The 14,382-nt window shown below is 53.4% G+C and overlaps 2 protein-coding genes across 2 annotated transcripts in view; both read left to right on the top strand.

The window, feature by feature from the left end:
• The first annotated feature begins 1,991 nt into the window (after positions 1 to 1,991).
• On the top strand, positions 1,992 to 6,407 carry FAM3D (FAM3 metabolism regulating signaling molecule D). Its single transcript, XM_074914278.1, has 9 exons — positions 1,992 to 2,004; positions 2,742 to 2,849; positions 3,169 to 3,189; positions 3,841 to 3,964; positions 4,237 to 4,295; positions 4,635 to 4,685; positions 5,752 to 5,836; positions 5,980 to 6,106; positions 6,318 to 6,407. The coding sequence occupies exons 1-9, from the start codon at positions 1,992 to 1,994 to the stop codon at positions 6,405 to 6,407; spliced, it is 678 nt and encodes a 225-aa protein (XP_074770379.1).
• Positions 6,408 to 9,280: 2,873 nt separating this feature from the next.
• Positions 9,281 to 14,382, top strand: part of FAM107A (family with sequence similarity 107 member A) — a 31,196-nt gene continuing 26,094 nt past the window's right edge. Inside the window, exon 1 of the mRNA XM_074914543.1 lies at positions 9,281 to 9,618. Coding sequence (XP_074770644.1) covers positions 9,595 to 9,618 — 24 coding nt within the window. The 5' untranslated portion in view covers positions 9,281 to 9,594. The remainder of the gene's footprint in view (positions 9,619 to 14,382) is intronic.

The raw sequence follows: 14,382 nt of genomic DNA, 5'->3' as shown, positions 1-14,382 counted from the left end.
CCACCAGGTCAGGCTCTGGGCTGGGGAGCCAAGCGTGGGAGAGGCTCCCAGCATTTAAAAAGCAAAACTTCATGCTGAAAGAAGCAAAACAGCTTGGTGCTGTCCCCCCAGATCCAGCCACAGGCAGCATTTGTCCTCCAAAAACTTTAAACTGTCCATTTTCAGGTCTGTGGCTTTGCCACCAGCTCAGTGAAAATGGACTTGTCAGGCCAGCTCAACATGAGTTTAAAACCCATCTCAGGGATATACCGTGTCGAGGGACTGGGATGGGCTGGGACCAGCTGGCATGAGGACGGGCTGTAGGTGTCAGGGACCCCTGTGCCCCTGCTCCTGCAGGGACAGATTCCTGCTCAGAGCCGCCTTCTTCTGGGAGGAATAGCTGCAGGGAGAAGCGAGATGCTGCTGGGAAGAAAATGTGCTTAGCTGATACGCTATCAAAAACACGCTGCCGTGATACGCATGGGTACACAAATAGCTTCCAAGGCTTTCTTTAAAATGCAGATAAGCCATGAGGCCACTCTCCCACGGAAAGGCAAGCCGCTAGCTCCCTGCTCAGGTGCCTTTGGCAGCTCCTCCTTGCCGCAGCCACTCGCAGACGTGGGCACAGCGGAGGGGTCTCGTGGGGAGCGGTGCCAGGCTCGGAGAGCTGAGGTGTCCCTGCAGGACTGACACCCTGGCCCCTGCAAACTCCCTCTGCGGTGCCAGGCAAAGCAGAAGAACAGCTTTCCTCCTGCAATGCAGATTGTTCTCCTCCTTGTTTTTAAGGCTGCCTTAAAGCCCCGTAACAGGGAGCGATGATGCAACCTAGCCAAGGGTCAGGGGAAGCCTCTCACCAGGGCTCTGAGGGGGGTACTGGTGCATCCAGGGGGCCAAGGGAGGATGCTGCACCACGGCCACAGGCAGATTCCCTGAACTCAAGCCCTGAGAGGGAACCCAGAGCGGGGCTGGGTAGGAGGCAAAGCTCTCCTTCCTCATGACGTAACAGCCTGAAATCAACTTTCAGCCCAGCCCTGCTACAACTTGTTGCTCCTTATTTACCCTTCAAACAGGAAAAGCAACTCTCAGCATAGCTCTTTCACAAATTTTCTGTGCCAAGCCTCACTAACGGGCTGCTTTAGTTAACATTAGTCTCTGTAACTCTGAGCACACATCTCACAGGTGACAATTTGCCTTAGGACTCCAGGGTGGCTTCCAGGACAGACGTTCACCAGGCTGCAGCCCCGAATTTCTAAGGTAGGAGTGGGTCCCCAGCCTCTGGGAGCACAGTGGGTGGCAGGTGCCCATCCCACCTGTTGGGGTGGCAAGAGGAAAGAGGGGGGCAGATGGACTCGCTCAGGTAGGAAATAGTTCATGCTCCGAATTACCACCACTCCCCATTCCTGTGGGTGAAGATGCTGCAGGATCTGGGAGAGTGGAAAATATTTCTGTTCTTAAGTCAGATGTCCCCAAACCTGGCTGCTCCACCCCACTCAGTGGTGCTGCCTTTCCTTCCCTTTCTGGTTGTAAGGAGGGCAACCTTGATAATATTTGAATAATAGATAATATTTGAAACCTACTTTGCTCCATCCCAGAAGGAAATGCAGCAAAGCCATGGTTGAAAATACTCTCCTTGAGCTCATCACTACCAGCAGAATAGAAAAACTGAGAAAAAGACATGAAACAGGAGTGCATAGGGCAGCAGAGAGTCACAGTGAACAGTTCAGGGGCTTAAACCTAAAGCAAGCTCAATCTATGCAGCCTGCTCCAACGTACAGAGCCAGCACTTCATCAGCAGGGTGGGACCGAGCACACATGCCCGATAGGAATTTATACAACTTTAGTGACCTCTTAGTTATTGCAGATATGTCTAAACATAGCAATTATTTTTTTCACCTAATATCTGCCTGACTTTGGTGAGCTACTGGAATGCTTTATGGTATTTCTTTCTTTTTCCTCAGGGTGACCCGCGACCGTTGGCCACCCCCTCAGTTGTGCTCTCTCTCCCCACCACCATGCGGGTGACAAGTAAGGAGGAAGACAGAGATTTACTTTTCTCTATTTTTTTTACAGCTCTTTATGCCTCCTTCTCATTTACATAACCCCTTCTCAAGCCCAGCTACCCCGACCTTCCCCTGCCAGCGACATGGAAAAGGGCCTTTGTATAAATATCAGGTTTTTTAAAAGATTTGTGTAGATTTCAGTTTGTTGTATTTTTCCCAGTGAAACCCTCTGTGCCTGGGAAGAGATGGCTATTGAGACGCTCCCAGTTCCAAAAGAGCCATTCTGCCACAATATAAGTATATTTTTCTACTCCCTTTCCATGCAGGACTGGAACGTTTTGCTCCAATGAGTGCTGCTTTAAAGCCAAATGCCAATCACATTTGTATTAGCAGCTGCTCGGCTGTAGCTAGTGACTAATTGGGGATAGCAGCCTTCCCAGCACTGGGAATGTAAGAAATATTTGGATTTACATAGCTTTCTGACTAATTATCAGATTTACTTTAATGCAGAGAGAAATATGAATAGTGCCTCCCAGTAGAAGAGTAATGCCTATCTGAGCAGTGCCACATGCTCCAGAGATATTAATTAAGAGATCAGAGTCCTTTTAGAGGATGAAGGAAGGAGCGTTAGCTGCCTTCCCACACCACACAAGCACTGGCTGTCACCCTGTGCCTGGTAACCTGGGGACACATGGACCAAGTCCATAAGAAGCCAGAGGTGCTGCTGCTGCTCTCACCTGGCTCCTCTCCCACCCCTGGCAGGCGTGATCCGGTCCGTGGCACTGCTCATCACGCTGCTGGGCACATGGTTCATCGTGCAGACGTACTTCGATCAGAGCTGGAAAGACATCAGCCTGCGAAGCTGGCTTGGTGAGGCACCAGTGTGTATCCAGCCGGGTCCGCAGGGAGGGTGCAGGCAGCCCTGTGCGAGTCAGACCCCAGAGCTGTGTATAGTTGCCATGAACATTTGGCACTTGCAGTCCCTGGCCAAGGCTGCAGCCACCAGCTCTGCCCATCAGGACAAGGAGGGGACAACACGGTGGGAAGCTGCACTGGGGCAGGTGGCTCCCGGGGTAACTGCAGTGACAGGGAGCAGTTTTGGGGAGCTGATGTCTGAAGGGTTGCTTCTGGCTTGGGGAAGAGCCAGCAGCTCTCCGGAGTGTCTAACCCTCTTGCTTGGAACCCACAGGTGCCACCGACAAGCTCAGCAGTGAGTACAGCTCTCGACTTCATCTTCATCACACAACACCACTCCAGGGCTGAGGGCGATGGTGGAAGTGCTATAGCTGCCCTGGAGCTGCCCTTTCCCAAGGCAAAAATTCCAGCCTCCCAAACACAGGGGAGTTAGTTACTGCACAGAGCAGCAGTGCCTTTGGCAGCTCTGCAAGCACATAAACTTTCACATCATCCCCCCACCCCAACAGAAACACCCCAGGGCCAGAGGGTACAGGAGGTGTAGCAGGTCGTGGCCCTGTCCGGGCAGCCTGGCACAGGTCCCTGCCCTGGGCAAGAATGGGGAAGCTCTGGGCAGAAAAGGCCCGAGGGGCTGACCTTGAAGGAGCACCAGCTCTGAATGCTCCCCAGCACCCCCCTCTGCAACCCCCATGGCATCAGCTGTGCCATCCCGCTGCTCACACCCAGAGCAGCACCCGGCACCCCGGCCAGCAGCACCATAAACCTCAAACAAGAAGCTGGTCCCACCCCAGGACAAGCCTCCTGTGTGCAAGAAGCTGGTCCAGGTGTTACCTCCTTAGTGGGCCGCTGTGCCCCAGTGCCAGCCCTGCTCAGCCCCCCAGAGACATGGCCACTGTCCCCTCACAGGGCCAACGCCATGCCTTGCACCTCCGCTCCTCCCTCACAGGCAAGCAGCTGCCCCGGCACAAGTGCGGGAACCGGAAGAGCTGCCCCGAAAATTATTTTGCCTTCAGGATCATCAGCGGAGCCGCAAATGTGGTGGGACCCTCCATCTGCTTCAATGACATGGTGTAAGCAGCACACAGCGGGGACAAAGCAGCCATGGCTGGCCTGGGCTTCAATAGGGAGAGTCTGGCCTCTGCTAAGCACATCAATGGCTTAGTTGGCCACAAAACCTCAGTGAGTTTGTGGTTAAAGAAAAAAAGTCAGAAGTAATTTTCTTTGTTACCACTTCTGTCGATATTTTGCTGCCTGCAACCACTTTGCTCCATCACAGTTCTACTAGCACCAGCATCTCCAGTGCATCCCTGCACTTACTGGTGCTCTCTGCTTTGCTTTCCAGCATCATGAGTAGTGTGAAAAACAACATTGGCAGAGGCCTGAACATCGCACTGGTGAATGGTGAGTCAGGCAGGCACTAACCCCCCTCACCCTTTCCCCACAACCAGGGTCCCTTCCCGCCCCAGGAGGGAACAGGCCACCGGGGAGCCCATCCCAGGCACCGTGGCTGAGCCAAAAGCCCATCAGCCCGGTGCTGCACGGGGCAGACAGCTGATGGGAACAAACCCATCTCGGCCGTGCACCATGGCTCCACCAACTCCACCAAGGAACACATTTACCTTCGCAGCAAACATGACACCAAGGGAAGCGTTCTGAAGCAGGAACCCCAAGCTGGCGGCCAGGCAAAGCCTAGAGCCACCCCAGTGCAAACTCACTGTGCTCTGTTTTGAATTCTTTCAGGAACAAACGGGCAGCTCCTGAAAGCTGACACATTCGACATGTACTCTGGAGGTAAGCGCAGTCACTTCGCTGCTTGGCGGCTCCCAGCAGTGCTGATGGCTAGTTAGGCTGCTCCTCTATCATGGCTACTTTCTGAGATGGAGCTAGTGATACTAATCCTGAGATTTTTGCAACTTTCAACTCAGTTTTTGAATGCTGGCAGTAGCTGAGCAGCAGTTTGCTTCCCTGCCTTTCGCAGGAGAATAAATACTCAGGGCATGGCAGCCGCGATGTGGCCCCCAGCCCCAGCAAGGCTGTTGGAGCAGAGTCTGGTGGCAGCAAAGACCATGACCCTGCTCCTGCCAGCTTCAAACAATCTTCCTAACAGCAAGATGCCCTGAGCCAGAGCAGCACCGGCTCACAGCCTAGCTGGCACTGACTTGCAGGATGCTGTAAATCCCACCGCTGGGGCAAAGCTCGTACCAAACGTCTCGAGTTTTGGCAGGACTCCTCAAAAATCACATGCTAAAACCACCCCTACAGCGCTTTTGATTTACCCTTTGTTGGTCTGAGCCTTCCCCAGGGATCAATCACCCTTTCTGCTTTTTGGTTTTGCAACCTATTCTTGGTAGCTCTGGACTTTTAAGGAGAGACACCAATATCAGGAGATTTCTGGCTGAGTTTGTGAGCGAGAGGCATAGGGAAGGAGAAGGCAGTCAGCTTCTGTGCCACTAGATGGGGCGTTAGATTCGAGCATCCCAAGATGCGAGATGAGCAATAATTCAACAATACAGCCGAAGGCATGATCCCAGGGCAGGCAGCTCCGCAGCCAAGCGGGTTCATTTCTTGTGTTGGGAAGTAAGTTCACGTAACTAGATTTCACAGTTTAGTGAGCAAAGTTTAGGAGCAAATTCCTCCCTGTAGCTGTACCAGCAGGAGGGAAGCACCAGCCCTGGGCTCTGCAGGAGAGCCCAGGTGGGGACACAAGATGGAAAATGCTGCATCTGGGAGCCCGTCCCTCCCCAAGCCCATGACCCCAAATCTTGGCGTCCCACTGGCCCAGAGGAGGTTCCACCAGCTGCCATGCAGCAGTCCCTGTTAAATCCCTTTTTCTTTCCCTAATGCTCTTCTCTTCCAGACATTAACAAACTGGATACTTTCCTCCAAGAGATCCAGCGTGGCACCATTGTGCTGACAGCCAGCTACGATGATGCTGCCACAAAGTGAGTCTGGCCCTGGGAGCAACACCTGGCTCCCCAAAACCCCACAGTTAGGGGGAGCTGGAGGTGCTTATGCCAGCAGCAGAGAGGGGACAGTAGGGGACACCCACCTGGCACCACGCTAACACCTTCTTACCCTCTTTCAGGATGAATGACAAAGTACGGGCACATTTTGTGGAGCTGGGCAGCAGCCACGTGAGCAAGCTGGGCTTCCGGGACAACTGGGTCTTCTTAGGAGCAAAAGGGCTGAAGAACAAGAGCCCCTTTGAAGAGGTACGTGGCCATCCCCTGCCACCAGCTCTGGAGGCTCCCATCCTCTTCGTAGCACCTCCTGAGCTACATCTCACTCACTTGTCTGCAGAAGACGTGGACCAGTAGTGTTATCCCCCACGTCGAGCCAAGCTGCAATTTTACCACATTGCAAACTTGCACTGTGCCACCAACCTCCTCATTCATTTTTCTCTCTTTCCTTTTTTCCCTGCAGCACATCAAAAATGATATGAAGACAAATAAATACGACGGCTGGCCTGAGCTGCTGGAGATGGAGGGCTGTGCCCCCAGGAAGATGGATTAACATCAAGCCCCAGCCTGCCACAGAGGCAAGACCAGTCTCACAGGGACACCAGCCCCATCAGACTGACCCCAGCGCCCCCACTGCCCTTCACACAGCCCAGCAGCAGCTGCCTGCTCCAGGGACCAGCTGTTTCACAGCAGAGACTGTGCAGGGCTTGGAGAAGAGCTGCACAAGTGCCTACAGAGCCTGAGAAAACGCCCAGCCAGGTTTCACCTGAGCTGTCCTCATCCATGGGTCAATCTGGGGTATTTTATTTTTCTGTCTTTAAACCAAAAACTCTGTAGAAGGTTTTTCAGATTTCTTACATCTCTAATTACAAACCACTGCCATTCTTGCTTCCATTTTCAAGCATAATCCATGCTTTTCCCTGCAGGCACAGCATGCCACGTCCTCTGCCACCAGCCAGGCATCACCATCACCCATTCCTTGGCACTGCAGATGGGTGCTCTCCCTCCCCACATGGCACAGAGCAAAGCCCTCCCTGGGGATGCTCAGGCCTTGGTGGCTTCCCCCTGGAGCTCCCCACTGTCCCCTACAGCCACAGTAAGACCAGAAGGCCACAGGGGTGCCTTGCAGCAATGTAGGTTAATATTGGCAGACCAAAGGATTAAACATTTCCCGCACCCGGTTGCATTTTTTCTGGGTTAAATCCAAGCTAAATTTTCTGCGGCACGTCCCCATCAAAGGTTAGAGTAACGCCAGGGACGTGCCAAGCCAACTTTGCCCTCAAGGAGGGAGAGATGGATGTGCGAGTTTCTCAGGCAGCTGAAGTTGTGCAGCATAACCAATAGGTGGGAGCCTTTTACCGGGAGAGCTGGAGCCAGCATCACTCTGGAGAGACAACTCACAGAGACTGGCAGCCCTCTGCGGGCACCCACACACCCGCTTTGCTCTGGGAGCTGCACCCCGACCCTGGGCCGGCTGACACCTCCAGGAGAGGAGAGGGGGGATCCCTGCCCAAAGGCAGGCTGGCAAAGCCCCGCAGACCTCCTCCCACGCTGCTGCCCAACACCGAGGAGGTCCTGGGGGAGCATCTGCCCCCCCGGTTCATGTCCAGATTCATTCACCCAAGCACCATCTGTACCCAAAACCTCCCTGAGCACAAGCACTGATGAGATCAGATAAGCTGCGTGGGTGATGGCTCAGACTTATCCATCATCATGGACAGGGACAAATTTACATCACATACAGACTTTAATTTCCTATGATTGTATCTGGGTTTTCCCCATTCTTTAAAGCAGACCAGCAGTTTTGCAGAACATGAGGGTGGAGCATTTCTGCTGGAGCACTTGGAGGTGTGCGGGGTTAACAGGCTCCCGCACAGCCTTTTCTGCCGCTGACAGCAGAGTTTGCCCCAGCACAGCTTCTGACAGGCAGCTCCCATCGCTTACCTGAGCCCTCAGGTCACCCCAGGGGAGCAGAAGTGAGGCACACTGGTAGGATAAGACCAAGGCCAGGAAGAGACACAGCCTGTCTTGCACCAGCAGCCTTAGGGATGAAACCCCGGTTCCAAAAGCCAGCACCAGCATCCAAAACCAGCGAGGCAACCAGTTCCACTTTATCTTGAAATAAATCGTGTGACCCCTGTAAGAACTTCCAAAGGCAAAACTGAAATAAAACCCCAAAATAGCCATCAGAGAGAAATCCCCCAATAGCTGTAGTATCCCATCTTATCCCCCTGCATTCTTAACACGCACCTGATCATACCAAGAAAAGCCTCCGCCATAAATCGATCCCTAAATCTGCTACAGCAGCAGTTAATCCCCAGCACTGAATCATCCCCACCCGTGGCAGCAGTGAGAAATAACACAACGCAACAGACACAACAGCCCTCACACCACACAGCCCTGCTGCACTGCCAGCATAAATATGCCAACTATTTTAAGCCCCCTCAGAGGATCTAGATTCACTCGTAAGCCAAACCGAAAACAGCCTAAGAGCCGTAGAGGCTGCCGCATGGGGTAAACCAGCACACAGCATCAGCTACAGCCCAGGAAACAACCAACCCCTTTCAGCCACAGGAAACTCTTCCTATCCCTTTGCAATGCACAGTAGAAATCTGGTTTAAAGCCAAAAGAAAGGAAATATATGTTTTGGCACACTACCTACGGTTAAAACTAGCTCTGAATCCATCACGGAACCATTACTAAGGTACATCACTATTTTCGATGAATAAGGAGACCTAAAAGTGCAGCTCCTGTGCAGGAACCTTAATCGGCAGCCAGTGCTTTGAAGAGCCATTCCTGCCAAATTCACGGTGTGCCAATAAATAAATTGGAGTTTTTCAGAAGTCCAGAATCTAGGAGGCAGGGGTATAAATATGGCTGCAGGAGTCAAATTAAACTTGCTAATTTTTTAAAAAAGATCTGAAAAATGTGGTGGGTGAAGGGACAGCAATCCCTAAATGGGGCTTTTTTTATTACCTTGGCATTTTGAAAGCTGTATTACTGCCGAGACAGGCACCTACCTGGCTGGTTTTCACCATGCCACATCCCCCAGACACTTGAGCAAACACAAGCCCTGACCTGCCCGGCCTCCCAGGACACAGCTCCTGGCCTCACCCGGGGGCACGGTGGGCTCCAGAGCTGCAGCAACAGCAGACAGGCAGCCTGGGGCATTTGCAGGAGCAAAGTTTGCAGAATCAAGTGCTGCAACGGGAGCCAAGAGCCAGAATGCAGACGGGGAGTAGAGAAATAATCCTCCTTTATTTTTGGGGTATGGATTTATGTCAGCAAAGGAGCAGCTAGGAGGAATGCTACAGGCAAGGTCCGACGGGTGCCGGGGCCCCGCAGCTGGGCGAATCTGCGTCCTGTGACATCTTGCCCTGTCAAGTGCAATTACTGTAATCTTCCACAGCCTCTCAAAATACGGATTCCCAGCTTAGAAACCGGGCATCCGCAGCATGAAAGCTGCCTTTGTGCCTGGGCAGACCCTGGGCGCAAGCCAGCCGTTAGGTGCATGAAGAAAATGAGTTCTCCACGTGCTGGGAGAAGGGAGGAAAAACAAGCTTTCCCGCCCGACCCCACTGCAGACGGGCTGGATTTCACCCACATCTCCCCGCAGCAGCCGCCAAGGGGCCAGAAACTGTGCGGCCACACGTCCCCCTGGGAGTAACGGGGCCGGTGAGCACGGAGAACCAGCCAGTCCCACATCCCGGGTGAGCAGAGAACAGCCAACACATCGGACCATGGGGGCAGCTCACGGGAAAAAGGTAACGGGGCAGTTTTATTCAGGGCTGCTGAAGCGGTGGCGGGATGATGGAGGAAGCACCATCTGCTCACGTGGTGCTTGTTTTGCCCCACGCACACTAAGGCAGCTGGTGGCAGCAAGGGATTAGGGGGACGGGATCTGCTCCTGGGTGCAGGTGTCACTCATCAGGGCCAGATTAAGTAATTCCACCTGATGGGCTCAACATCAGGGCCTGCCGCGGCTTTCAGGACAGCAAGGAGGGGATCAGAGCATTGCATTAGGACAGGCAAAGTCTGGCTTTCTGGGGAAAAACATCAGGCTTGCTCCGAGCACATCCAACAGCCTGTTGGGCTGTCTCCTACAGAAGCTGTGCAGAGCAAGCTCCAGGATCTCTTGGCCTGTGAATTGCTGCCAGCTCCCTCCCAGGACAGGGAGGAGCTGTGCCAGGTCCCACAGCACCCATGCACATCTCCCTCCTCCCCAGATCCCCCGGAGAGCACCATTGGGAAATGGGACTTTACAGAGTCAAAGCCATGCAGAGGCAGCTAGAGATGGTTGGGCTGAGGATGCTGTTAGATATCATTTTGTTTTCATATCTGATGACATCAGTGCCCAGGGACTCATCATCACTATTCACTTGTGATGCCCTGATCTGGTATTAGACTTGTGTAACTTGTCTCCCAGCTTTAAAAGAAATGCATTCATGTACCACACTAGGTCAGTAATTTCTACTGCAATGGAGACAGAGCGACCCTTTGCCCCGGGAGGGACCCTGCATGCTCAGCTGAGCATGGTTTGTGCCTTCAGATGCTTGGGCACATCCAAACCAGGTGCCTTTCAGAAGTTTGCAAACCTGCTGGGTTTTCTTCCAAAACCAGAGCTAGACACTGCTGAAGGGGAAACACGCATAAAAGCAGCCCACTAGCCAGTCTTACCAAGACCCAGAAGGAAATTCAGAGATGATGTGGGACTAGTAAATGTTTATCTATTTTCCTGGACCTCAGTGAAGTGCTCCCAGGCAGCCCCCTGCTTCTCCAACACCCAAGGTGCCGATGCCATGGTGGCTCAGGCACACAAGGGAGTCATGGTAATTCCTGGAGTTCAGGGCTACCACAGCACACTCAGGAGGGGCCGTGCTCTGCCCACAGCTAATCCCCCGACCTTTGCTCGCCTGGCAGTGACCTTCAGGCCTCAGCACATTTGTACAGGCATTACTGAAAGCAGGGAAATAAGCTAGTTAGGTCAGGCTTGGCTCAGGGCCACTCAGTTCAGGCCTGCTGCATTCAAAGGCATCCACGCCAGCCTCCCGACCCCCAGCCCAGACAGCTTTTGGACAGCTTTCCCCATTGCTCCCTCTTCCAAAACACCACGATCCCACTGCAGCCCGGTTCTGAATGGCCTGGCTTTGAGATGCTCCCGGGAGCTCAGGCTCTCCCGTCACACCAGCTTGCTGGCAGCTCCAAAAAGCCCCGAGACAGTTTTACTTTCACGGGCACCAAAAGGTCAGAGATTCCACTCCTGCTTCAGCCTCCCAAACGTTGCCCGGGTTGACAAAAGCCCGTGCCACCACACAGCTGGCACCAAGCAAGGACGTCTGTGGCAGATCCTGGGTCAGTGCTTTACTCTTAGGCTGAAGCTGATGGGGGATGGAGATGAGACAGCTCCTTCTGCTGCGTTTCCAGGGTGGGCATGAACAGTGGGCTCCAGCCCTCACCCAGGACCGGGTTTGGGTCCAGACGGCAGACAGGAAAGTTCTCCTTCCCCCATGGCTCGGGGACCAGGCACAACCCATCCACCAGCTACTGCCCAGAAGGGACCCGCCTGGGGCAGGAGGGAGGCTCAGCACCCCTCGCCAGCACTGCCGGCATTAGCAGTCTCAGCTGCACCCCTTTTACATTTAGACCAGAGCAGCACTCCAAGGGGATTACAGTGGTGGATTGTGGAGTGCAAGGCAATCCCCAGCTCCACAACAAAAGGGACCGGAAAGGCTGCCAGCAGGGCTCCAAGGACATTTCTATTTTCAAAGGCTGCAGCTGCTCCCAAAAAACCTGTTCTGGTATCGCCACTGTCCCGGGAGTCCACACTGACAGCAGGGCTCCAGCAAGACACAGTCCCATGCCGGGGTGCCCTTCGCTTCAAGGGAAGGACCTTGGCAGGGATCAGTTCAGGGGTGCTGCTGAGCTAGTGCGAATTTCCCGACCGGTTCCTCTGCTCTGCAGAGCACCAGCCCTGCTGGGTACAGGAATGCAGCTCACATCCCTCTAACCACAGCAAACCACCTTCAAATAACTCTGCCAGCACAGCCTCCCCAGCAGCAGCTCCTCAGGGTGCCCAGGCAGATGCTCCCAGACCCCCCCAGGCAGCAGACAGGGTTGTTTCCAGGCTCCTGCACCTCTCTGCTGATTTTTCTTCCTGGTTTCTCAGGGCAGGGTTTGCATAGCGGCCGTTTCCCCAGGGAAAATTTTCTGTCCCCAAATTCCCAAGAGTGTCAGTTTACAGTAATGTCAGATGAGCTCAGATTAGCTGAGCAGGGAGCTTTGCTCTGTGGCTGGTTTAAAACAACAAGAGGCAGCATGCCAGTGCCAGGGAGAGAGGCTCTAACTTGTTCAGGAAAACCACAGCACCTGGCTGCCCATGCTGAAATCTGGGGCTTTGAGAGCATCCTTTAAAATTCCTTCATCTGAATGTGGCAGAAGGACAGGACCACAATTTCTGGGAGCTGCTGGTGGGATTTCCCCATGAACACAACTCACCCCACAGGTAAGGGCATCCCCATAACCTGGCCAGAGAAGTGCTTTCACCTGTGTCCCAGCTCACACAGGACATACTCTCTGGTCATCCATCCACCCTCCTCTGCAGGGCACAAGGGAGGTGGCCCAGAACACTCACCCTGTCCCCCAGTCACCCCAGCACAGCTGACCCAGGGCAGAGCCCCATTTCAGACCAACTTCAGCTTCTGCTAAGCTGCTCCACTAACACACTTAACTGCTCTTCATGAAGTTTTCTCACTAGCGATCCACAGTTATTCACACAATAAGGGAGGCAAAGGCTACAAAAATCAACACTTGAGCTCCAGAATAAAAAGAAAAGGCCTAAAAAAAAATTCCTCTGCAAAAGGAGTGGGAGGGAGAATAATTCTTTTGCTCTGCCCTCATTAGCAGAAGGCTCTCAAACAGGTAAATAAGTGTCACTGCCCTTCCAACAGCTCTGCTGTAAGTAATAGAGGGGTCATGTTCCTACTAAGCCTCTGTGTAGAAGTCAGTCATCTTGTCTGTCAGGAGAATGGTCTGTCTCAAAAAAGGCATCTATCTGCTGCTGTCACAGAGCAAGGAGAGAATAAAAGTTGTGATTTTCAGGGTTTTCCACCCATCCTAAAGAAGGCAGGAAGCAACGAGTTCTATTTTCCCCAGCATCACTTCATGCTGAGCAAAGGACTCCCTCCTCGAGACACCCCCCACAGGTGAACACCCAAAAGCAGACACCCCTCCCCAGGGCTAACCCTGGCAGCTGAGCTCTGCACACAAGTATCCTGCTTGGCATCCCCCCAGTGCCAGGTCCACACATGCAGGGCACCCCCAGGTACAGCAGCACCCCCTGCGCTCAGCACCGTCACTTTTCTTGACCAGCACCACTTGCAAAAACCATGGTCCAACAAGGAGCAGAGCTCCAAAGTGCCAAGATAACATTTCAGCAACATTTTTTAAAGTCTGTATTATTAAATGAAATATCTAGATTGACCAAAAAACTGGTTTTCACCATTCAAGAGCTTTGAAACTCTTACCCCAACTATAAAAAGCCTGGGCCCTTGTTTCAGAAAGCACAGGAGAGTAAGGCAAACAAGAGGAGCTGTGTCTCAGGCTGGCAGAGGAGAGGTTTATAACGAGAAAGAAGAGGGCTGTTTCATGCTGGTGCAGCGGAGCACAGGGAAGAAACTGCCACCAAGGGCCCAGCACGGTGGCTGTCCTGGTGCAGGGACACAGATCACACAAGGCCAAAGGAGGCAGCCCCAGCTCCTTCCCTTCCCTCCAGCTACCAGCAAAAGCAGCATCTGCAATTGAAACTGCTTCAAAAAACAAGCTGAGGAACAAGGCTCAAATCACTCCCAGAGGGGATAGAAGAGCCCAACTACAGAAAGACAAAGATCATGAAACACAGCAGCTTGTGACACCCGGAGAGGTACGGTGAGAGGGGACATTACAGGGACAGAGCCCTCCATGGCAGCAGGATGGGACACTGCTGCCCCATCGTGCTGGCCACGCTGGCAAGCACAGCGGAATTTTCCTGGCTCTCTCTGACAGCCATTTCAGAAAGCCGGTAGCTGGTGTCCGTGCCAGCTCCTTCAAAGCATCCCTGTGCCCGGGCAGCACAAGAGCCCTGCCTGCTCTGCCCTCCCGCCCCGCCGGCCAGGGCTGCCGCCCCACTTTCAGCAGGAGGGGCCACGGGTGCCAAGGCCCCTGAGCAGAACAAGTCCCACCGACTGTCACTGAATGCCACCAGTTGTCTGGTGGCACTGGCCCCGGGAGCAAATCCAAAAATCAGATGGCAACAGGGAACTACAACATTTCGGTGGAGCGGTGCACTGCTGAGGGAGAAGGGTTGGCTGTGCGCTGCCTGCAGCAAGCCTTAGTCCAGAGGAACAAGAGCTGATGACTCTGCACGTTAGAAGAATCCCAAGCGCCTCATGAGACTGGGAGATCATTGATGAAAAGTCCATTTCTGGTCAAAGTTAATATACACCCTGAAAGTAACAGCTCAGGCTCACAAGACAGCAAACACAAGTCCTCTC

This window comes from Athene noctua, chromosome 10, assembly GCF_965140245.1.
Source record: "Athene noctua chromosome 10, bAthNoc1.hap1.1, whole genome shotgun sequence".
Lineage (NCBI taxonomy): Eukaryota > Metazoa > Chordata > Aves > Strigiformes > Strigidae > Athene > Athene noctua.
Note: the sequence above shows the minus strand (reverse complement) of the source record. Positions and strands in the feature narration are given on the sequence as shown.